This window comes from Pithys albifrons, chromosome Z (genome assembly GCF_047495875.1).
Source record: "Pithys albifrons albifrons isolate INPA30051 chromosome Z, PitAlb_v1, whole genome shotgun sequence".
In the NCBI taxonomy this organism is placed as follows: Eukaryota; Metazoa; Chordata; class Aves; order Passeriformes; family Thamnophilidae; genus Pithys; species Pithys albifrons.
Window position 1 is genome coordinate 46,248,507 of NC_092497.1, and position 24,299 is coordinate 46,272,805.

Below are 24,299 nucleotides of genomic sequence, written 5' to 3' on the forward strand. Positions count from 1 at the left end.
GGCAGTATGCCAGAATGCAGGAGTGGATCGAGTGTCTTTGCTGAGCACTAGTGCTTTTATATGCAAGGGCTTAGCTGCAGCATACAGCAGTATAGATCCTGCCGGCCCAAGAACATCCAGGGACAAAACGCAGGGGAGAAGGGAAGCCCTCATGGCCTCTACCTGTTTGCAGCTCAGGGACTTACTGAGCCAGCAGTTGCTGTGTGTTTGGCCACTTTCCACCAATTTATTCGGTCAAACCCTATAAACTCTAAATGGTCCCAAGGTCCAGTAACAAGGTGAGCTACAGATTAATGGTACATTTTAGGACAGAGGGTGAGTGTGGAAATCAAAACCACCCTTTTTAAGGTTGGAGCTGGTATTCCAAGGTTTAGATTAACAAAGAGACAGAAAGTTTAATTTAACAAGTACTATTAGCATACAGCAAAACTCAGCAAAGACTGGCACTGGGTAGGGACACCTGGTTCATCCACAGGTGCCAGCACAGGCAGGAGGAGCTGCTGGGCTGCACGACCAGGTAAAACTGTTTCCCAGCCAAAACAGTTGGCAGTGGCAGCAGAAATTATCCTTGGTACTTCATGCAGAAGTAACCTCTGTTCACAACATCTGTGGCATTAACTGGTACTGATTTGCATTGGACAAAGCTAACCTCTGGGCCCAGCTGGCATCTTGTGACCCAAGTTCAGTGCTTTTCAGTACCTCTAAAGTTTGTGAAGCACAAGGTAAGTAGAGTAGGGCCCATGAGGACATGTGAGTTTGGCTTCAAGGTGTACAGGCCTGTACCAAGCTTTGCAAATACTCCTGCATCCACCACATTTTAGTAAAGAATGACCACAAGGGACTAGTTAGCAATATGAAACAGCCCTCATCAAATACACATGTGAAGCAAAACCAAGAGCTGTTGAAGATACAGAAGAAAAGAAACTTAACAATCTTGAGATGTCCTTCCCTTCTGATTTCAATTGAAAATTATTTTCAGAATTTCCCATCAGGAACAACACCTTGGTTCTTATATATACTTCAGAGGAGTTTATTTTTTAACAGATCATTATATACCAAATAGACCAATGTTTATTTTATACCATAGACATGTCAGGCTATGTTTTGGTCAAATAATACATGTTTAAAATGCTTTTGTAAATAAACATAAGGACAAGTCGGAAAGAAAGATTTTTAAGCTGTTGCAGAAAGCTCTAGAAAAAATAAAATTGTAAGCAAACTTCTAATTTTCATGGTCTTGATTTAGAAGATGAAGTCTGTAACAGTAGCAAAAATCTGTACTTGTGCACACCCATGCACATAGGAGTATGAGTAAATCAGATTAGCAATATCATCTGTGAGGAAAAACTTTCTGTTTTTCAGGCTTCCCTAGGTAGGTGGCATAATTTTAAAACAAATGCATTATTTTGCGATATTGTGGTAAGATTCCAGTAACATTTTCTCCTCACCCTACACATTCAATGTGTGCAGCTCTCAGTGACATGTGGGGGAACTATCCACACTTCTCAAAACATCATTTCCACTTTGACTACTTCCATACTGTGTGGTTGGTCTCCACAGTTCTCCCCATCTCAGCCTTCTACAATTCATTGCAACTGGCTGTCTTGTCCAGTTGTGCTTAAGGCAGAGCTGAGGCAGACCATGCATCTCAAGTGAATAGAGGCTGGTGCTGTCTCCACCAGAGTCCGTGGCAGCAGGCTGAGAACACTATGGGCTATGAATGCCTCCTTTCTCTTCCTCTGCAAGCACTGACAGCTTGAAGGGCTGGGTTGTCAACCACAAGATGTTTGAAGGAGGCATAATCCACTTGGATTCAAGGTCAGTCCAAACACATAGAGCAGAGCGCCCGTTGCAGCAGGGTCTGCTGCATCTGGTCAGTGCCAGCACTGCAGGCACATCTGGAATGAAGCACCACTCAGCAGAAAAGTGGGGCAGCAGGGTTTGGCACTGTGCTAGGAAAAAGAAGTTGCATTTATCAAAAGCACTTGACTCATCCTGGGTCTGTGGAGAACTCAGCTGCACAAGCAGGGTATATAGCCCAGGGGATGGGTGAGCCTAGGAGGCAGCAGAGAAGGCTATCAGACCTCATTCCGGAAGGCAGACAGGGCATCTCTGTGTGCTAGACCAAGTGGCCAACTTCTTGGGTCAGGGGAAATAAATGTCTTTTCTAAAGTCATCTTTTGTGATCTAGTCCCTGTGGCTTGCAGGTTCACTCCCAGAGTGGCATATCCCATGGGTAAAATACCTTCAATATTGTAAACTCCTGCAGAAAAGATTTTGTCCCTCCTCTTATGAATGGGAGTCAGAGATAGGGACATCAGCACAGGAGACGTAACTGTGGGGCAGAAAGACATAGCCAGACACTAATCCTGGCCAGCTGTGAGGCAATCAGAAGACCCACTCAGCCCAGTAAAAGTCTCTGTAATGTTAGGGCCCTGCCTGAATGTAGGCTGCAGTTGCTTTCACAGTGAGATGAGAGTTCCTCTGTGGAGCTAACTCACCTCCAGACGGCAGAGTGCTACCAGTGTCAGGCTAATCCATAGATGATTCTGCTCAAAGCTAAACAAAGAGGAGAGATAACTTCCAGCATTTTACAGCCAGACAGGGAGACACAACTTGTGCTCCCATGGACTTTCACAGGAAGCAAACTGAAGAGGTAACTCCACTCTGCCACAACCCATTTCCCTTGTCTCAGCCTGAATCCCATGGGATGATGTCCTCTGGCTTCCAGGACTTCCTGAGACCCAATACTTATCTGGAGACAGTGTCTTCACTCAGTAACTGCAACATTAAACACACACTCTCCTGGCAGGCTAGCCACTGAAGGCAGCATGCCTTTAAAGAGTGGGGTTTCTTCTTGACAAATTCAGAAGCTTTAAGGTACCAATGAGGGAGGGTTCTCAGTTCATTATTTTGAGTGATTTTACTTGTACATAAAGATCTCATTCAAGCCTCCATCAGAAAATGTAGAAAAGCCCTGCCTGGTTAGGTCTTTTGCACCACGTGAATTTCTGTCATCGTACAACAAATGATTTTTCATATGCACCCTCAGCTTTAATCCTGAACTCTCAGGACAGAGTGGGCTGAATGGGGAGAAGCACAGAAAAGAATAGAATAAAACTACTCTGACACCTTCCAATGCATTACGAAGTCTGACTTTGTCCCCAAATGATCATGTAACTACCGCCTTGCTTCCTGGGGAGAGGAACTCCTGCTGTCACTATCCTTCCCCTCCTAGTCCATCTCTTACACACAGTTGCTACTGATGACCTTCTGCAAGATGGGAAGGAAGTGATAACAAACTCTACTTTTGCGAAATCTCTTCTTCCTCTTCACTAGCAACCTCCTTCAGGTTCTGCGGCCCCTGCTCTGCTCTCTCTTTTACATAGGCTGCCTTGATCTGTTCCAATTCGCACAGCTCTGCCTCCAGCTCCTCCCTGTGCATTGACCGACGGTTCCTCAGCAGCTTCATGGGGAAAGGGTTTAAGTCATTGAAGGCAATGTTCATCAGCTTCCTACAACAGAAAAGACAAGTTTGGTCAACTGATTCACCATCTGGTAATGTATGGCAACAGATACACCAAGACTATCCTGGGGTAGGCGAAGAACAGGGCCTCAGACTTAGCTCTGTGAGCTCAAAGTCACCAAGCAGCAGTCTCAAAGGATTCACAGGCAATTCCTTCTCCCACAATCACCAACCCAAGCAGTACTTTAAATACACATATACCACACCACCTTTTAAGATACCACTGTGCACTCACTGTCAAGAGACAGCGGATCAGATGCCAATTCCAATGGTCTCTCGGGAAGGAATATTCCTGATGCTGAGCTCTTTTAAACACAGAGATCTTCATCTCCGATATGTGTTGCCATTTAAGGCTGTGAGTTGTGCTGTGTACCCAAATACCCCATTTACAGCTGAAAGAAAATCCAGCAAGCAGTAGAACATGTTCCAGTTGCTACAAAAAGGAGGCTGACACAGACTCTGTGGCTTGCTCTGCTGTAGCGTGCCTTTGCCCAGACCAAAAATATTCTAAGTAACAACATGAAGGGAGAGTCAAAAACAGACAAACTGACCCATGTCTGATGAATCTGTCAATGCATATGCATCACTCTTAATAGATCAGTCATAACTCTTGTTAGGCTGACCTAACAGGCAAGCAAGTACAAATACAATATGGAAGGTTGTCTATAACTCACAGTCCTACCTGCCATCCATGATCATTCTTGTGAAAAAACGTAGGTACTGGTAGATCTCCACACCGTCATGAATTCTCAGGATTTCCTCCTCATTGTACTTAAAAATTGCAAGAGCATAGCGGAAAATTACCTGGAGGGTTGAAATGCATTTGAGTTGACAAGTTTTAAGCAGCTAAGGGATCAGGCCTCCCTGGCATAAAAGATGCGATTGGTCATACAGCACTGCAGTACAGGCTTGACTCTGGGGTACTCCTAATCTCAACAGGCTGCTTTAGGGTAGGCCTAAACACATACAGAGCTAATTTCAAGAGAATGAACCTCTGAGAGCTAATTTACAACCCCAGAGAATAACAGGTCCTACAAAAGGGCACCACAGGGATTTCACAAGGGTTCTCCAGTTATCCCTATGCACAGGAGCAATGTGGGACTCACATTTTCAGATACTAACTGCCTATCTTATGGTCCTTGCATCTGTCATACTCTCAACTGTGTCTCATAGGTCAGGAGATACAACAGCTTATTAGAGAGCTGTTTCATACCACAACTACCTGGTAGAAAGGGCTAAGGTTATACTGTGCACAGTATCAGGGATTAGGTCTGTCTACTGGCAGCAAGTGTACAGACAGCACAAGAGACTGGGAGACAACAAGGCATCCCATCAAACAGGCAGGCTAGGATAAAGGGTTCAACCTCACATCTTTCTGATACATATGTATGTTCATCACTCTACCACCGTGTCACAGAGGTGGTGAAGATACAAGAGAGGCCTAGACTGAGAATTGTACCTTAGTTCCCTCATACAAGAAGGCATCCCACACTCGCAGGAGGATGTCGCTGACCAGGCTGTCCACAAAGACCACTAGAAACCAGTTGAAGGTGATGAGTGAGACATCAATCTGATACTGCTCAAAATGAGTCATGAGGCGAGGTAGCTTCTCAGATAGGAAGTCTTTAAAGACTCTCTGATCTACCTAAAATTGACAAAAAAGAAAACAATAAAGTCGTAGTCAATAGCAGGCCTAGTATTGAAAGAGAGGAGAGATGCAACAGGACATCAGCCCTTGCGTGTCAGTCATCACTTCATGCTGCCTTCTAGCGAACCACACCCCAGGAAGAGCAGAGCATCCTTTGTATTCCAACAAACCCTCTTCTTTCTGAAAGTATCACACACTATAAAGACCCCAAGGTCATGGCCAGGCTCACTAGACTGGGCACTGATAGGTGCAGGTGTTACAGGCACACAGTTACAATGCCATTGAAGTAAACAGGATTTATCTTGTCTTTGTGTCTGCCTGATAAGACAGAGTATATCTGATACAAGGCATCTTGAAAACATTGAAATCCAGTGACTTTGAACCAGGTGGGTAATTTACTCAGAGTGTAACATTTGATATCAAATGGCCAGAGGGCCTTCTGATCTGCGGAGAGCCCCAAAGCAGCAACTAACACTGAATTTGATTGTGAACTGAAGTACAGTGAATATAAAAATTCTGGTATTTTCATCCACCTGCATGTGACACTCCAAAGACAGAACACAGTTTCAAAATAAGTATCTGAAAGGCTGCAGAATTGTGTCTTCTTCATACTTAGCTCTACATATGTCAGTTTGCTGCTTCACCTCTACTAAGCCCTCCTCAAAATAAGTAACTGTGTAATTAATGGGCACCTTCCCTCTGACTAAGCTGACTTTCCAGCCATTACTCAGGAGTGGCACCCAATTTCCTAGTGCTGGGCATAACTTTGCTGCTCCTCTGTGTGTAACATTTTTGTACTCTCAAGTGTACAACCCCTCTGCAATGGAAGGAATTGCAAACTGGTACCACTGTCCTGCAAGAAATCAAACATATTACAAGCAGACTGCTTGCTTTTTAACCTTTACTGCAAATCACTGTATGAGGGTCCAAGTAGATGTGAGGGTGATCAGCTCACCTGTGATGTTATCAGTGTGTCACTGTAGTAGTCTGGTGGCATTAGGTTCTCCACAATATGGACTAGACACCAGAAAGCAGTTTCCTCATCTTCCAAGACCAGGAGGGCAACAGCTGCCAATCTGCAATGGAGAAGGTATGGTGAAGCTGCAGGAGATGTCATCAGCACAAGAACAGAAGAATACAAGACTCTTTCTGGCAAGTCTCCATCTCCATCTGCATACAAAATATCAAATGTGTGAGGACAGCTGGACAGAGAGTCAAGTCATCTATTCTGAGTGTTTCTGAAGGAACGAAAGGAACCATGTGCCTGTCAGAAAATATGGAACTGGTGTGACAAAGCTAGGTTTCCCAGCTAATGGAATGTTCCGCAAACCTGCTGAAGTTAGTAGTGTGCTGATTTTGGCTAATTCAATACCAAAAAAATCTTGCTCACAGGTACTCCACATTATGTGTCATAGTTCACCTTCCCATACATTCTTTTACAGCTCTTTCCTCCTTCAGCTTTGATTTACGCCTTTCAGACAGACTGGAAAGATATCTAATATCAAGGGTTCTCTGGGGTGGAAAATGTCTTTCTGAAGACCACACAAAGAACAAAAGAAATAGACTTTCCTCATGTGAAAATGTCCAACTAGAAATTCCCTTCTTGCAACTTGCATCTGGGGGCTTTTTTTACTTGGTAGCACAATTGTAACTTATTTGAATTGTAACAATTGCAATTTATTTTTCCTATGGTCTTCTTTGGGAATTGAAAGAAGCTTTTAGGTTCCCAGAACCTTCTCTTCTCCAGAAAGAACCACTTCATTTTCCTCAGCCTCTCCTTGAGTCATTTGCTGCAATTCCCTTGTATCTTAACACCTTGATGCCTAGAGGTTTTACTGTGTATTTTGTAGATTTTTAGAGGTTTTAGAATTATATAAGTTTTCCTGGGTTGCTAACCTATGAGGTGGTGTTAGAAGTTACTGAGATATTTTTTCACACATTCTTAAGCTTTCCCAAGGTCATGACGTTTTGAAGAAACAGCTGTAAGATAGCTTCATGACAAAATCATAGAGAGGACCCAGGGCCCTTGGAGCCTCTCCAAGGGGCAGTTCTGAGGACCTGTATGAGGGAGGCACCAAGGGAAATTGGTACCCAGGTTGGCTGTAGATATCAGATATGCTAATTATGGAAAATTATAAAAACTATAACATCTCTGAACCGGTGTGTGCATGCTCGGTGTGCACCTAGAAGCTTCTACAGAAAGGCACATTTCTATCTTTCTCCACTAATGTTTTTTTGAGAGTTGAGAGTCTTTTCCAGGAATTTTAGGCATCAACTTCACATTTCCTTCAACACCTCAGAGAGAACTGGGGAATCACCAGGTGTTCTGTGGAGTACACTACAACTTAAAAATTTGGCCCCAGTCTCACACTGTTATTCTGGGACTGCCTCACTCTACCTTCTAAAGCTGTTCCTTCCTATTCTCTAGCTACAGAGATGCTAAACAAGTGCATCCTACTGCTTCCTGGATCCCAGCAACAACACTGGATGAAAAAAGACACCAAATGCAAAACTGCAGGAAAATACCTGGAATACCAGGACAGAACTCTAGTGAGGTGAGAGCCTGGAGTTGCTTGAATCACAGCCTAGAGTATATACATCTACACCTTTTCAGTGCTATCCCATAAGGAGGAGCATCATACCTGTTCAGTCCCTGGCAGTATCCAATGGCAGGATTGTGCCAGGAGAATGCCAACAATACCCTCCGGAGCTTGGGAATGAGCTGGGAGGTGGGAGAGGAAAAATGCTTATTGTTGGTCAGGGTGCGTGGCAGATCGAGCTCAATCTGGCGGCAGGCAGGGTGCTCAGTGCTCTTGCTCTGTTGCAGCAGCCGCTGGTAGTGGTCAGGCAGATGGCTGCAGTGTTGGCTGACAATCCACCTCCACACCCGCTGCCGGTGCTCCACTGGAATGCCACTTCGGATCAGGCTCTTCAGCTCTGCAGAGGGGTTCAGCTCTCCAATGCTGTTCCACCTGTCACGGAGGGGCTTCTCCACTATTTCCTGGCTCTGCAGTTTGTTGGACTTTATCTCCAGGGCTTGGATTTTGGCCAGGAGTTTCCAGTCCTCAATTTCATAGTCAGGTACAGTCATAAACCCATACTCATCATACTCACTGGAGGAACACAACGCAGCGGTTAGTTCAAATGACAGGGCTACTACCTGTGCAAAGGACACTGCTTGGGGTCATGCCAGCTACCATCTGCTACCAGTTTCCATCACCCTTGTCACAGCTACCATCTGCTGCCAGGTTCCATCACCCTTGTCACAGCACAGGTATTCCTCCTTCACTTCTCTGGCAGCTGCATGTGACAGCTTGCCATGCCCACTGTTTCACAACCTTGAAGACAAATGGAGGCCTGCAGTAATGGTGTACACACACAGACCCAAGCGTAACTTTCCTCTGAGCTGCAGAACAGCCTCGTCAGACTTCTCTCACTAGTTCCCCAGCCCCCTCTCATCAGCTCACTAGCTCCTAAGGGAGTATTTAGCTCACTTTGTGCACCTTCTGTCCACCACATCCTAGGGCAGAGATAGTTCTATAGGAAGGGACTGCAAAGGCTTTGGGGCTTCACACCAAAGAATAGAAAACCACAGCTCCTTCTGATGTATCCCTGTACACAATGTAAATCTCCTACTGTTTGGAACACACCAGGAGTACTGATAGTACAGCTCATTGAGGGTTTGTGAACCATCTGTTCACATTGTGGGATACTTGTAAGACACCATGTTCTTGAGAGAGAGACCAAGCCTGGCCCAGAGGTTTCATCTCCAAAGCTACCTGGAAAAGCTGCAAGACTGAATGAACAGATACAGTGGGAACTGCTACAGAAAAGGGACACTGACTGGGCAGGAAGGCATAAACACAAATGTAGGGACACCAGCAGTGCTTGTGGCAAGGCTCTCTGGAGGCTTCCAGTGCCACCTGCCTCACTGCAAGATTGTCCTCAGGACTAGCACAGGGCAATGGTGGCTTTATATGGCTGGGACTAGAAAACTCCTAAGGACAGAGATGCTCCAAGTCCCAGGTGGCCTCCTCTCCTACAGATGGAGTGTATCCTCATGTCCAATATTTACCTCCCAGGCAATCCATGGCTGTCATCACTTGCCATACTGTCTGCCATTCCCAAGAAAAGTTTAACAATACCATCTTTAACCTTCCGTACCTACGCTGGCATGCTGCTATCAGATATTCATGGTCTCTACACCACCAAACCAAACCAGCCTCCTCAACTTCTGCTATGTTGTAGCTCAAAGTCCCTATTATAAAAATGTTCCCAAACTTCTCTTGTCTGCACATTTGCCTTCTCAGATAGGTTTCTACAAGGGTGTGAATATTCCCATGCTCTTGATTCTTACCTTATAGGATTCAAGTTAAAACATCCTTCTCCTTCTTCCTTCACATCCCACTGGAGCGCTTCCTGGATGAGGTTTTTCACCAACTCAGCATGGGAGCTGGGCAGGCCAGGCACAGCCTCCTGCAGCTTCCGCAAGACTGTCAAGTATTTGCTCTCCATCTGGCAGTTTCTTGCTTGCAGGCAGGCACACTGATGGGGAAACAAGAAGGAAAGAGCCAACTAAGTGGCAGTTCTTCCTGCATTGCCACTACTCTCTACCTGCCTGGTCTGCACATAAAGCAATGACTCCTAAACAGCAAAGCCTGAGAAAACACATTCAGTAATTTTCTGCAGTCACTGGATTGCAGATGTGAATGAATCGCCATAGTCTGTCAACAAACACATGCTGCAGGACTAGCATGCAACAGGGGTTGCTTATTGAGTGGAAGACCTAGTACATCATCATCTACTTTAGCTACTGCATTGCATCAGTGGATGGGCACATCCCAGCCAGCCCAACAAAGGACACAGTCCAACAGCCACCACTGCATCTGAATTCTCTCCAGCCTTTTTCTCTGCCACTCATACAAGTTCTCTACACCACACTGAGCTGTATCCTGACAAAACATACTACTCTTGAGGCTAAGTTATAAGTGTACCATTTTCCAGATACATGGTAGAACCACAGATTAGGCAACCACATGCTCCTCAGCATGCCCAGTCTCACGACACTGGCAGACATCATTCCTCAAGCACAGGAAGCCCAGTTGAGTTCAAACACCAGGACAGTATCTGCCACCACCATACTCCTGGGCACACAAAGCAGAAAAAATGCATGACGACTGTTAGCCCACTTCACAAGTGGGGGACTGAGGCCACAGAGGTGACAAGACTCACCCAGTGTCTCAAAGGAAGATCAGTGAAGACTCCTGTTCAGTGGGAAGCAGCAATTGAAAACAAGAATAAAACAGAAACCACAAAGAGAATTAGGTGGCATACAGACAGGACAGAAAGGAGCATGGGATACTTTCATACCACCACTTTAATCAGCATTTTCCTTCACATTGAGCATGCTTCTGAAGGTTACAGCAGTTTCAGGATCAGAAAAGGCAGTAACTTAAGAGGCAGGTAGAGCTTCAAAGAACTAGAAAGCAAACAGATTAAGAATGGCAATAACACTTCAGAAGCAGATTTTTGCCATATTGCAGGACCCATGACTTTTGAGACATTCCTGTGGTGGTGCATCCCCCACCTCAGGCCACTCTGTGATCTCATAAATGCTCCTTAGGCTTCAGCCTTTATGAACAGCACCTGAGCTAAGCTTCACCTGAGCTTACCAGAAACATTGTCTGCTACCACGAAATTCTACTGTCTAACAAGCTCCTGTTTTCTAATGAACAGCAATGGAAACTTTTTTCCTTGCAAACCCAAGTGGAATAACATTTTTGTTACCAAACTTTTCAAGAAAGCTACCAACCCAAATTGTAGCCAGGATGCAAAACTACTATGACTAAAGCTCACTTTCTTGAGACCCTAACAGAGACTCTTTGCACTCTCCTGGACTGCAGCGGGCGGTCACCAGTGGCCTGACTCTGAATGGGACACCTCTCAGAGCCAGAGAACTCTCAAGTTCTTGGAGGACCACTACCAATGACCATGGATCCTGGGCTGGTACCCTCACTTCTCGAGGCTCAACTCTGCCTTTTGAGAAGATGCAAAGTCAGCCAACATGAGTACTTCACTGAACTGGAGGGGAAATATTCACAGGTATATACCTTGTACGTACTTGTTTAGATATGTATGTGTGTAAGTGTGAATATGGTACAGCAAATTCACGATGAATATTGCTCTCCTAGACTGTTAAGTACCATAGATTTGTAAGTAAGTTAGGCCTGTAAATGAGTTACTGTTGTGGTGTAATAAATTCTGTAGGAACCTTTTGTTACATTAGTTAAATTAAACTACTGATTAAGTGCTGCTAAGCTTAATGCTGTTAAACCTTTAGACCTAAACTGTTCGCCAGGTTCAGTTTGGCAAGGGGTCCATGCTAAACCTTGTGACTCAATGGGAGGGTCACCCTTATTCCTTTTACCCTTACCATTTCCTATCCTCACATTTTTCCATCCCCAGCCTCCACATAGATAATTTTTGACTGATTTTAGTTGTAGATTGATTGATTTCAGGTTTTAGTACTATTTTTCCTCTGTGTGTTTGTAGAGCAAACCTTGCCAACAAACTTTGTCATGCTTTCACTTTAACATTAAACCTGCTTTGGCCAACAGCTTTGCCAGTGATTCTTTGAGCAACCTGAAGCACTCATTCACAATGCTACCTTAAAACCTAGGGAAGTAAAACCTCAGCAAAAGCCACAAAACAAATGCCAGCACACACCACCAGCCCTGGAATTGGTTCAGGACCAGAAGGTAGGATTAGATAAGTCTGAGACTAACCAGGTCAAGCACACTTAAAAGGCTAGAAAAAAAATGAAACTTAAAAAAACAGGCAACTCAGATGTAACTGCAGGACATGAAGACTGTTGCCACGTGGCAGTGTCAGGCATAGCAGATGAATGACTAGATGGAGCCAGGACTCAGTCAGCTCTCAGGAAACTTTTCTGAATGCCTACACAGTGTTGCTTTTTAATTTGTATCCAAAAGCAAAGCTGAAATGCAGAAATCTGGGTTAAGGTACAGAACCATTAAGATTAAGCTTTGCAGGTATTCTATTTCTATTGAAAAATGAAAATGATCACATCTAATTTGAGAACAACATAAAGCAGAAAAAAGGTCACACTAAAAAGAGACATTGAGAAGAAAGCTTATTCCTGGTGGATCAAAATCATTCCAGTGCCAACTTTGAAAATAAATCAGTAACAGTTCACACAAGGGAAAAAGGTCATTTTGCCTTACCTTCATCAGAAGGGCTTTTTCATTCTCAGCAACACTTGTCCAGAGTCGAGTAACCTGGTGGATCTCCGAATTGAGAAACTGGTTTTGGGTTCTGTATGCATCTATATCATCCTGCCATGAAGGAAAACAGTCACAGAGGGGCTTAAAATTCCTTCCAGTTCAGGGACACCAGATTATGTGAAGGACAATAAAATATCTCAACAAATTTGTGTTCTGGGGAGCAGACAAGTCTCCCCAGGACAAATATTGACTACAAAGGAAACCAAGGTACAATGTTGAATAGGACTATCCTGCGTCAACAAGACACTTGAAAATGCTAAATACATGTACATGCATGAAAAACACAGAGACATCCAGGTCATATAAAGTTAAAGAAGCACCTAAATAAGATGAAGAATACATGTCTTTTGTTTAGGTTTTGTTTGGTTGATTGATTTGGTTTTGTTTTGTTTTTAAATTACAAATCTCAGCCCCATGGCTGGCAGCAAAAACACTTTCCCCCAATGCAGGAAGTGGCTCTTTTGGCTATTCTCCACCTTATGTCATTGTAACTGCACAGAGACATGGATGGATCTGAAACTGGGAAACTGTTTGCAAGAAAGAAATGCAGAGGAACAAAGATAGCGAAGGCAGCAGATAAGACTGCAGCCCTGAAACAACAGAAAGCAAAGAAAGAGACAGGCACTGAACGATGATGTAAAGTCAAACAAACCAGGCTCTGAGCTGAAGCTCAAACTGACCCAGATCCTTTTTAGCATCCTATTGGCATCGGGTGAGCCGCTTCCAGCCTTCCTCCACTGGAGACAGATGGACCCACTAGCAGAAGGATATCCTATGCTTCCCACAAGGAACACCCTCCCATAGAACCTGAAGGCACAGAAACCGGAGCCCCTCAAAAGACCTCACACACCTTCAGGTGCTCAATCTCCTCCTGCTGCTTATACAGTGTCTCTGCAGTGATAGTGTTGTCTTCTTGCAGAGGGTCAGAGAGCTCTCGGGCCATCTGTTCCGTCAAGGCCATGATGACTTCCTGTTTGGCGTGGTTCTTCTCCATCAGAAGCTGCACATGTTCCTTGAGTTCCTGGATGTGGCTGTCTCTCAAAGTCAGAATCTGCTCCAGTTCCTTCTTTTCTTGTTCAAGAGCTTCCAGTCGACTGGTCAGATCTGCAATTTGTCTCACTTTGTGGCGCACCAGCTCCAGCCTGTCCTTGTCTTCTGCTGCAGTGAGATACATGCTAGATACTCGCTTCTCCTGCTGGGCTGCCTCCAGAGCTTTGTGGAGAAGTTTAACCAGCTCCTGGAAAGGGAATGATAAGTCATCATATCATAGTGCTGTCCAGGACAATGGCAACATAGACTCAACAGTGAAAGGTCCTCAAGATCTTGAAATTGGCTCCTTTCAGAAGGAAAATTGAATGCAGAAATCTTAAAACCATATTGAAACCACAGTAGAGAAGTTCTGCTCATAGATCTGGGCCTGGAAGGTCTCTGCAGCAGGTCACAGATGACTTGACTTTACTTGGATTGTAGCAGAAAAGCTCCTACTCACATTGTCTGAATTCTGGATTTCCTATAATCACCCAGGAGGCCCAGAAGAGAACCTGGAGATCCGGTCAGCAGTGTGGTAAAATGGGAGGGAGAGAAATAATGCAGTCTGCATCCACCTGTGCTACCAGGAGGAAATTGCAGTACCCATTTTAATCTTCCCTTTGCCAGAGTCCTCCATCATTCCATCCTACCTGAAGGGAACCTTGCCCAGCCACACATTGTTGATTTAGGTTTTGACATCTCAGACACTTAAAAAAGCAAATCAAAGATGCAACTGACTGCCCAACATGTGACCTGACTCTCCTGTTTCTTCTGTTGGAAGAGCTGCCAGCATCACTCATGGAAAACCTGGCATTGCTCCATGCTTATGATGAGCAGTACAATTTGTGAGAAACAGCTCTTGGAGGCTCATGCCCTAACTTCAACAGTCAGACCACATCTTAATGGTGCATCACTGTTCAAAAAGAATAACCTGTTGTTAACAGCATGACTCCACCTAGAAGTTCTTGCCAGTGTCACAGTACCTATTTTGGACTGTACTTCATACATTCAGTGAGCAACAGAGATGCACAATCAAAACGCCAACAGAATACACGTGGATTTGTTTTACCTCCCTCTTCCACCTAGCTGCTCTTCCTAGCAATGGCTGAAGGTCGTCCCTTGTGCTGGGCACAATCAGACACACACAAAGTGGTAACACCAGGAGCTTCAAGTGGTCCTGTCGGTGCCTGTTGAGCACTTCTCAGCCTAACAACAACATATAAGGGTGTCCCTGCAACCAGACTCAAGGCCCTGGCCTTAGAAGCAGCAGTGTCTCCGTCACACTTACCTTCTGTGATTTGACTTCCTCTGTGAGCGTCAGAATTTGTTGCTGTAGGACACGCCCTTTATCCATTGGGTTCCTCTCCCTGGACAGTTCTTCATGTGAGTCTGGGAAGCCACTGTTCTTCCACCTGGCTTTCCTAATCCAGTTCAGCCTGGACTCCATCCTCCCATCTTCCAGTGTCCCCTCCTTAACTGAAGGAAGACAGGCTTAATTTACACAGATTTGCTTTGCTACTATGGACTCCCAGGTCTTGCTATGAGGGGGACTCCCAACAATTCTGCAGAGAAGGCTGACATGCAGGACAGGGAAAATTGACCTGCTGAGATCCACAGGATTGAAGCCAAAACAGCAAGGATCAGACACAGGTATGCCCAGAATAAACAAAGCTGTGCTATTTTATGGCACCTGTTAACCCACCTTGCACTCTGCGCATCTATCTTGCCCATAGCAAATGCAAGCTACCACCATGGAGAGCTAAGCATGAAGTGGAGCTGCTACGCTTAGCCTGTGCCTTTGCAGCAATTACATTTCTACCTCAAAGAAATATGCCTGGCACCATGGATTTTTTTTTAACTCTGCAGAAGGTTCCAGAGGCAGAAGATAGAGGCGGCCGCAACCTGAAGCAGTGCCAAAAGAGCCACACTTGTGGCAACAACATGGGAAAAGACTTGAGACAAAGTGATACAGTTTCAATATCCCTTGACAACTTGCCACTCTCTGCTTCCCGTTCCTGCTAAGTCTAGATCCCTGCTAGAGAAGGAGTCATATTCAGACCAGCTCATGCAAATCAGTAACAATCACCTGCACACTCTGTCTCCACTTTTGTCTCTTGCTCCTCATCCACGTTTGCAGGATTCTCTTGGAATTCATCAAAGCTAAAGACATTCTCATTGTTCCCCCAGAGCTGCTTGGAACCACAGATATTGAAGACAGTGTTTCTGAAACATGAAAAGATCAAGACAGGTTAGGAGAAGTCATGATCACTGTAGTCAGTGCAAATTCAAACTATTCAATGCCTCTGCGTCCCCTTAATGGCTTCTCCACCCCTAAAACCTTTTTCATTTGCTGAGAATATGAACTCTTCACAGCATTGGTGGATCTAAGGGAAGCAAGGCTGTAAATAGCGTAAATCAGGAAGATGCCACAAAATCAGTAAAAGCACAGCAATGTAAAATCAGATAATATTTCCCCATGTGCTTGAGCCTTATGCATAATAGACCAACCACATCTCTCCCTATCTTTCCTCCTTCCCTCTCATCTTCCCTTCCTCCCTCTGTCCCATCTCTTCGATCACTGCAGAAATCCCAAGGTGACAAGAAAAACTCAGCTACCTACAGCAGAGCCAAAACTGGGACAATGATCACATTTGAAGCAGCCATAAGTTCTGTGCTCCAAACCACATTTAAAAAAGAACCTTGCCACAACCAAGTCAATAGACTAAATGTAGTAGAGAGATTCAGGAACAGATTTGCAGTCAGACCCAGAAACAGTTTGTTACCGCTGCTGCTATCAGATATTGCCAGAAGCACTATGAGATAACTTTACAGCATCATGCAGAATCACAAATGTACAAGTGTTTTCCATAAAACCTATACAAAAAGGTATGCATACAGATCTTTTTTCTTCTTCTCCTGTGTTGTTCATCAGTTAAAACAAAACAAGCCCCTTTTTCTGAGGTCTACAAACGACTCGGTGTCTGCTACTTTCCTAGCTGTAAGTGAAGCTACCATTCAGGTATTGTTCTCCTTTTGCCTTGCTACTGGCTCCAAGAGCAGAAGAACAGACATTACTGACCTCAGAGAACATAACTGGCATATCAGATCAGCAGACCTTCAATCTCTGTAGCCTGCAGTTAGTATTCATCTAATGCAACATTACTGCTTTTCTCTACTTCATGCTGCACTTCGGTTTTACCCTGAGACTGCAGCAGATCAGAGATCTGCATATGCTATGCTCATGAAGACCCACGCTGACAATGAAAGAAATGTTTATAGAACCAGGGAAGCAATATAATTTTAAGCTTAAAGAGACAGTTGCTACTCAGGTTCGCAAAAGCATGGCTGGAAGGTTGGAGGGGGAAGATATGTTCACATCATTTTTAATCAAAAGTTAGGGAGTAGGAGAAAATACATAGCCTGCAAAATAGTACAGCTGACTTTGATACTCTCTGCTCCTATGGAGGATCTTTCTTCTTATGGGCATCAGAATGTAGCCAGAGCAATGGTGGCAAAAAAACAACAGGCAACCTTCCAGCCAGAAATACTTGGCAGGTGCCTGGCTACCTACCATACTTGCGGCCACTTAAACATTTTTGGTTATACGTAAATAAATTATTAGGAAACACCTACAGAGATATTGATGGGCTTGTCATTGTGCAACTGTACCTGCCCAAGGCTTGCAACTTTTAGCCCTGATGGAGCTATGCATTGCAACAGCAGATAGAAGTATCACTACAGTGGGAATACTCACACCCTTGAAATTCAGCGAAGAGCAGCAAGCTGTGCAGTCACCCCACATTACAGGCTTAAGCACCTTTCCCTTGAAGTTCCTGCTTTAGAGAATGCACTACATTGAAGGTACTTTGAAACAAATGGAAAGTGCTGTTGGGCTTCTCTCACTACCTACTGGGTACAGCTGAACCTGACCATGTACCCTTCCAAGACTGCAGTGCAGATGCATCACACTAGGCATGGAAAGCACTGCCTATACTGAAGAGAGCTTAACCGAGTCCTAGATCTGCCACTAGGATCTTTGCTAAGAGAGCTGGATGATGAGAAATGCATCAGAACTGTGAGATGTGAAAGACCCCCTGGCAGGAAGTTTACTGTGGCCTGTAATAGCCTTCAAAAAGCTGATTCACAGTTCTTCCACGTAGGCACCATTTCAAACAATACAGGACAGGCAGGGAAGGCACACAGTGGCAGGCCAGCATGTCAACCACACTACAGTTCTCTTCATTCACTTACTGTATCTCTGTCCAAGGGTGCTTAAGGGAGATGTTCTGCAAAGCAGTAGATGTTTGGGGTGCAGGTAAGGATGCTGCCTTTAAACCCACTGCTTCAGTTGGTGTTTTCACCAGAGGCAGAAAGTCTTCATTGTCAACTACATCCACATAAAAAGAAAACAGGACACAAATGCAAATAAGTAAGACTGAATTCCACAGGAATTTGGTTCCTTCATGTAACCTGAGAGCTACTTTTTACTACAGGTATACATTCTATGTTCAGTCGATTGGAACAAGGAGAGCAGAGCAGTCTTCCTTAGTTTTTGGTCAATTTACAGAAGTTTCCATGTACAAATATAATCATCTATTCAAGGAAAATCAAGTGATTTCAACTACATATATGAGAATGACTAACCCTAAGCAATCAAACCTTTTAACTGCCTAAAGAAATAAGGGTGATTTTGCTGTTCTCTCTTCTCACATCCCAAATTATGTCTGATAATTTAATGTGCAAATAACACTCCACAAAGCACAGTTTGTTACCAAATTTTTGCCTATTGTAGCAAAGTGCCAAGGTACCTAGAACATTTTAGAACAGACACTTAGTAGGGAGTGGATTATTTGTTTCAAACAAAATCTTCATCTAGTCATAACTAACCAGACAGACACCCTCTTTGTGCCCTCCCCTGATCCACCAGCTCGTTTACTACCATGTCTAGAAATGGACAGCTTCATTTCACTGTTGAAAATAAACTTGTTTGTTCTAAATTTCACAGACTTCATAAGAGGATGGGGATATACGAAATGTGCACACTTCACATGTGTGAGGAAAATCAAGATGGAATTCATGATCATAAGATAATACCTCAAAATCTCCAAACATATGCTGTGGATTTGGAGGCAACTTATTCACTTTCATGCATAATAAGGTAAAAGTTCCAAACATTGACCAAGCATCGATAGTGGGCACCTGCATTTAAAAGTCTCGCCAAAACCTCTGCCCACTTACAGGTGAGGAACACCATTCATGGACAGGTGGAGGGGGGGTGCTCTGAAAGCAAAAGAAAGGCTGACATATGCAACACTTACTTGTTCTGCCAGCTAGAGGTTCATTCACAAGCTGGGAGTTGCCCACAGGAAATCTGCTCTTACTGTTGCAAAATTCCCAACGTCTCACTTGCAGCTGCTGCAGCCAGTATATCATTGCCTGTTTGCTGATTGCCTAACATAACAAAAAACAGGAAAAGGAAGGGAATAATCACATCAGCATGAGACATATCCTGAGAGGATAAGCACCATTTTGCTGCACAAATCAGCAGAAATAAAGGCTGGCTGTATCAAGCTTATGCTGAAACTGTATCCTCTGGTCCTAACAGACCAGATTTGGGAGTAAATCTTTAGTATGGCTTCAAGTAGCAGAATCTCAGTGGACCACTGACCTGATTTTAAACGTCTTTTGGTTTCCTATGCTCCAAGGCTAAGCAGAAATGTCATAATTATCTTAGACTGGAATCACCCATGGAGCTGCTTAACAGTGACTTTCACAGGAGTAAAAATCTAGAAAAGATTCCTGCTGAAGCAATCATTTTAGACAGGGAGTTGATTTCTGTTCAGTAAATAACATGTGGACTGCAGGACTCCTCAATTACTTTAATCCAGCAATCTGTTCAAGTTGTATTCATATTCTGTTAAACAACAGCCATCTCACACCTATTGGAGTCCCACTCTTGCCAAAACAGCAAGTAATTTAGTTCTAAATGGTAACAATCCACACCGGGAGGACACTAGAGTGAAACTCAAGCTAAGAGATACCTAAGAGATGCATCTGTCCTGACTGTGAATGCTTTATTACAAGAAGATGCTGCCCCTTACCTTCAAAGTAAAAATTCTGCATGGTGTTCTGATCTCAAAAATCCCTTCCTCATTTTCCATTTTACAGTTAAAGCTGGCACTGGAGAGCTCAATAGACCCCAAAGGGTTAATGTCCTGGGCAGTTCTGTAGTATACTAAGTGACATTTGTTTTCATCGTAAATGAACCAGCGAGACTTCCACGTCTTGATTGGCCCCTTGATGCCCAGCTTATTTAAATAGCCACAGAGTTTTTTTCTGGGTGTGTCTCTGCTAGGATTCAGCTGTATGTTTTCCAGTTCTCCGGGAGAGGAAAGCATGTTTTTGTCTTTCACTGAGGCTCCATTTCTGCTGTTACTGTCTGGATTTGACTCCACTAAATTGCCTAGAGCAGTAAGGGGACAAGCCAGGCTTTCTGGTCCTTTCTTCATCTCTTTCAGGAAATAGATTGAACCAGGAAATTCTCTAGGTAAATAAGTAACAGCATATCCTGATTATACCATTGTTACAGAACCTGCAGCAAATGAAAAAAGAAGGAATAAGCTCAGACCTGGCATACTGTGACAAAAAAACCACACTCTCTAGCTTTCAAACTACTCAGCCAAGGTCTCCAACTCTACTTTTGGTCATTACATCCTGCCTTTCTCTCCTCAGATGACTTATATATTTCTGTTTTCTTCCCTTTTCATTCCTAAATTAGCCAGGACTAGCAGCTAAGAAATAGTACCATAAACCCTTGAGTGAAAAATAAGTACAGCTTGTGGGCATACAAAATCCATAGCAATAACCAGGGCATTCAGGATGTGATGTTAAGGAATGGTTGCAGAAACCATGGCAAGATAACAAGTTCTGGGGTTAGGCACATACTCAGGTAAATGCATTGGAGATAAGCATGTCCTGGCACTTACCTTGAATGTTCAACTAATATTTTAAACCATGACATCCGGAGCAAAATTCAGCCTTATGCAGCATCCTTTTAAATTATTTGTGTCTGCAGAGTTAAAAAGCCTCCATGCTATGTGTTAGTTCTTCATCCAGAAAGATGGATTCATACCATGGATTTTGCATTGGATAAAGTAATTCTGAGGTCCTTGCAAAAGAGACTTGGTTGCTCAGTGACCAAAGTAACCACTTGGGTCCCAGGAGGAACACAATGTGCAAAAGACAAAAATCAGACTGGAAGGGATCTACATAGATCTCTACTTCAAATTGTCTCTCAGAGAAGGGGCCAACTTAAAAGCTGTAGCCAGCTACTCAGGTACACATCCAGATGAATTTTAATCTTATGTAAGTGTGGCAATTCTGCTTAACCATAGGACAGGGGTGATTTTTTTTCTCAGAGCTGCTGACACTTACCGCTCCAGTATAAAGAAAGCTAATAACACTCCAGAAAAGTATTTATAAAATTTTTTTGGCCTGATTTTTTTTTTATTTTGGTTCCAGACATTAATATATCTGAAGTAAATAAGTAAGCAAATAAATTGTTGCAGTGTTAAGTTAGTGGGAATCTAACTGCAGGCACAAAACTATTAAACATAACATCCAGGTGTATGACAACATATGAATGGAGACAGTACAATGAAGCACAGAGATATTGCCCAAGCTCACACTCTGAGGAATAACTTATCCTCATGACTGACAGAAGCCTTACCCATCCTGGCGTTTGCTAAACGCCATCATGTTTATTGCTGTCCCCTCCTGTTCCCTCATTAGCTTTATAGATAACAACAGATAATGTTCACTCTTATGGGAAAACTACTGAAATCCTTTTAGTTCACTCCATGAACATGGATCCTGGTGCTGAACAAATTCACAAATGCCAACAACAAGGACCTTTTGCAAAGGTGTTGTCCCAGCTGAGGTTCTGGAACATCCAAAATCTTCATTTGCAAGCTGATTTTGCCTGGCACAAATGAACAATCATCAGGAGGAAGAAACACTCTCAGCTTTCACTAACAGACCCTGGAGCTTTCATGGCAGTACCACATATCTCCTGTACAGTCTGAAGACTCCATCACACTTCTACCTCTTGCCAGCGTGGTGATTCATGGATCCATACCATGAACAGGATCAAGTAAGCATTTTAGCTTCAAGCACCAAGTTATGAGTCATGTCAGATCTGCATTGCAAAGCCCCCTAGAGAAGACCTCACCTTAAGAGAAGTAGAGATGTGCTCCTGGAAGTCACCGTCTGCTGGCATAGCGCTACTGCTTGCACCACCAAGCAGATAACCACAGCCTACAACAAACCCAAGAGCAACAGCAAAGCGTCTTCTTCTTCAGGTTTTCTTCGGTCCAGTCGTTGCCAGGGAACTGTTTGAAACATATATTTAGCCGAAAGCTGCCCTGACACTGACTCATCAATGAAAACGGGGTGAACTGTGTACAAACTGGAGCTGCTGGCGTGAGTGGCACAAGGCAGTCCCAGAGCCCCGCCCCGTCCCTCTCCCAGCACCGCAGAAGCGCCTCCCAGCCCAGCTGGAGCGTTACTGGCGGAGCCTGGCACGGGGTTGACCCTGGCACCGCTTGTAGCAGTCTGGGGTGGGGGGGCACCCGACCTGCTCGCTGGTCAGAGGATTTTGCGGGGTGGGGTGATGGCGGTGCTGGGCCCGCAGCTCCCGCCGGGAATACCTGCGGCGGCCGCCTCCCCGCGCTTCCGGCGCCGCCGGTCCGGCGGCGGTGCCCGGCGGGGCGGGGCGGGGCGGCCCGGCAGGGCAGCGGAGACGGGGCAGCGGAGTCAGGGGGCTGCGAGGTGGGGGACAGCGGAGCGAGAGGGCTGCGAAGTGGGGGACGCCGGCTGCAGCCGCGGGGAGGAAAAAAGTAATAATAAAAATGGGTATTTCAGCTGACCGTCGGGAAGAAAATTATTCACCAGGCTGATGGATCACATGGAAAGGAGGCAAGCCTAAACAGCGACAACTCGTGGGGTAGGGGAGGATTCGCAAATCCCGTGTGCTAGGAGGGATTCTCCTCCAAAACCACCGGGTGGCGATGCAAACCCGCTGCTCACCGCACCCCGCAGTGTGAGAGCCACAGGCGTGCATCAGCTGGCGTAAATAAGCTAAGGCAGGCAAATTCCAATGGGTAGAGAAGAGTGGTTAACTTGGTGCCACGGGAGACTGGAGACTGATAGGATCAGGCTGGCCCAGGGGGTCTAGACTAATCACTGAAAAAACTTCCAGAAGAGATACAGTAAGAAACAGAGATGTTGAAGACCACCCCTAACCAAGCAGTGCAGGGCTGAGGGAGCACAAGGGAATGGGGCACAGCGCAGGCAGGTTCACATGGTCTCAGGCAGCTGCCTTCTCTCCTGTCAGTGCTGCCAGGCACTGCTGGGCTTGGCAGGTCCTGGACTGGCCCAGGAAGGCACTTCTTATGCCCTTGTCCCCACAATGAGGAGCCTGGATGGCTTTGACTTTTTGTGCAGTGATATCTGACCTTTGATGGTGAGTTTTATCACTGATTTTAGACGAGTTTAGTACTAGCAAACAGGAAAAAGCAAACGTAAGTGTCTGATGTGCCATCTTTTCACTGGTCTAAACTGCCAAACTGTAACACATGTGAAGCCTATTACAGCATGCAAAATCTACAGATTTCCACAGCCGAAAATGATTTGTCCTAAATTTTTCTGGTTTTGGTATTTGGCCATGAGATTGGATCACAGAAAATCACACAATCACAGAACTGTCAGGGTTGGAAGGGATCTCTGGATATTATTTAGTCCAATTCCCTTGCCAAACCAGAGTCACCTAGAGCACATTACACAGGAAGGGATCCAGGTGGGATTGTAATGTCTCCAAAGAGAGAGACTCCACAACCTTGCTGGGCAGCCTGTTCCAGTGCTCTGCCACTCTCAGTGTAAAGAAGTTCTTTCTCATGTTGAGATAAAACCTCTTATGTTATAGTTTATGGCCACTGCTCCTTGTCCTGTCACTAGGCACCACTGAAAGAGTCTGGCACCATTCTCTTGACACCAGCCTTCGAGGTATTTATGTGTTTTGATGAGATCCCATCTCAGTTTTCTCTTCTCTGGACTAAAAAGGCCCAGTCTCACAGTTCCTACCCATAAGAGAGATGCTTCAGACTTCTAACTATCTTTGTGTCCTCCGCTGCACCCTCTCCAGTAGTTCCTTGTCTTTCTTGTGCTGAGGATCAGCACTGATGGAATCTAGCCCCACTAGGAAAAGAGGAAAGTGCAAAGGTTATCACTGTAATTGCATAAAGTCCTTACCCCCCACTAAAAACTGATACAGGGACCCCTCAAGAAAATTGATTTTATCCTTCTCTGTAAAATCATAATGATCTTTCCTAATTTTTAATGAGACCTGTACTAACTTTTTATTGATTTTTTAATTTTAGCTGTACCTAAGCTAGTCAGTTATCTTAACCATGCATAGCTTTAGACAAAGAGGAATTTAACTCTGTAAGGTGAACTTTAAGAAACAAACCAAACACGCTGTTTATAGGCTGAGCTGTAAGAAAAAAATCAGAAAACCTGTCTAAATTAGAGGCCTGAAACAGTAACATTATTTAGTTAAAACGAAATATCGTGCTGCAGAGATAAGAGCAGCCCATGAAAGCTGTTAAGAGTCACCCAAAATATATTGCTTAACTTTGGGGAGGGGTTTTCAGTTGTAACTAAGTCTATAAACCTGGAAACATGAAGGTCGCCTTGAACATCTTTGGTGAGGTAACTCCCCATGCTCCCAGTGCTG

The 24,299-nt window shown here is 44.5% G+C and overlaps 1 protein-coding gene across 3 annotated transcripts; it reads right to left on the minus strand.

The window, feature by feature from the left end:
- Nucleotides 1-1,020: 1,020 nt before the first annotated feature.
- Nucleotides 1,021-22,013, minus strand: TBC1D2 (TBC1 domain family member 2). Of its 3 annotated transcripts, none has more exons than XM_071581246.1 (14): nucleotides 21,738-22,013; nucleotides 19,609-20,099; nucleotides 18,826-18,958; nucleotides 17,759-17,894; nucleotides 15,594-15,730; nucleotides 14,796-14,983; nucleotides 13,329-13,715; nucleotides 12,419-12,529; nucleotides 9,532-9,719; nucleotides 7,817-8,287; nucleotides 6,130-6,250; nucleotides 4,986-5,171; nucleotides 4,209-4,297; nucleotides 1,021-3,515 (listed from the first exon to the last, which is right to left on the minus strand). In XM_071581246.1, the coding sequence occupies exons 2-14, from the start codon at nucleotides 20,014-20,016 to the stop codon at nucleotides 3,305-3,307; spliced, it is 2,766 nt and encodes a 921-aa protein (XP_071437347.1). In that variant the 5' UTR covers nucleotides 20,017-20,099; nucleotides 21,738-22,013; the 3' UTR covers nucleotides 1,021-3,304. The 3 variants fall into 3 exon arrangements, with proteins under 3 accessions (XP_071437347.1, XP_071437345.1, XP_071437348.1); XM_071581244.1 differs by having other exon boundaries at nucleotides 4,209-4,330; XM_071581247.1 differs by lacking the exon at nucleotides 19,609-20,099 and having other exon boundaries at nucleotides 4,209-4,330.
- Between the last annotated feature and the right edge of the window lie 2,286 nt (nucleotides 22,014-24,299).

What these genes read in the sequence shown, in the direction of transcription:
- TBC1D2 (XM_071581244.1), bottom strand. Translation starts at nt 20,016, where the DNA reads ATGAAGAAAGGACCAGAAAGCCTGGCTTGTCCCCTTACTGCTCTAGGC. An exon ending in GCAGAATTTTTACTTTGAAG is followed by an intron (nt 18,959 to 19,608) that starts GTAAGGGGCAGC and finishes TTGTTATGTTAG; the next exon opens with GCAATCAGCAAACAGGCAAT. An exon ending in AAAAAGCCCTTCTGATGAAG is followed by an intron (nt 9,720 to 12,418) that starts GTAAGGCAAAAT and finishes TTTCCCCATCAG; the next exon opens with TGTGCCTGCCTGCAAGCAAG.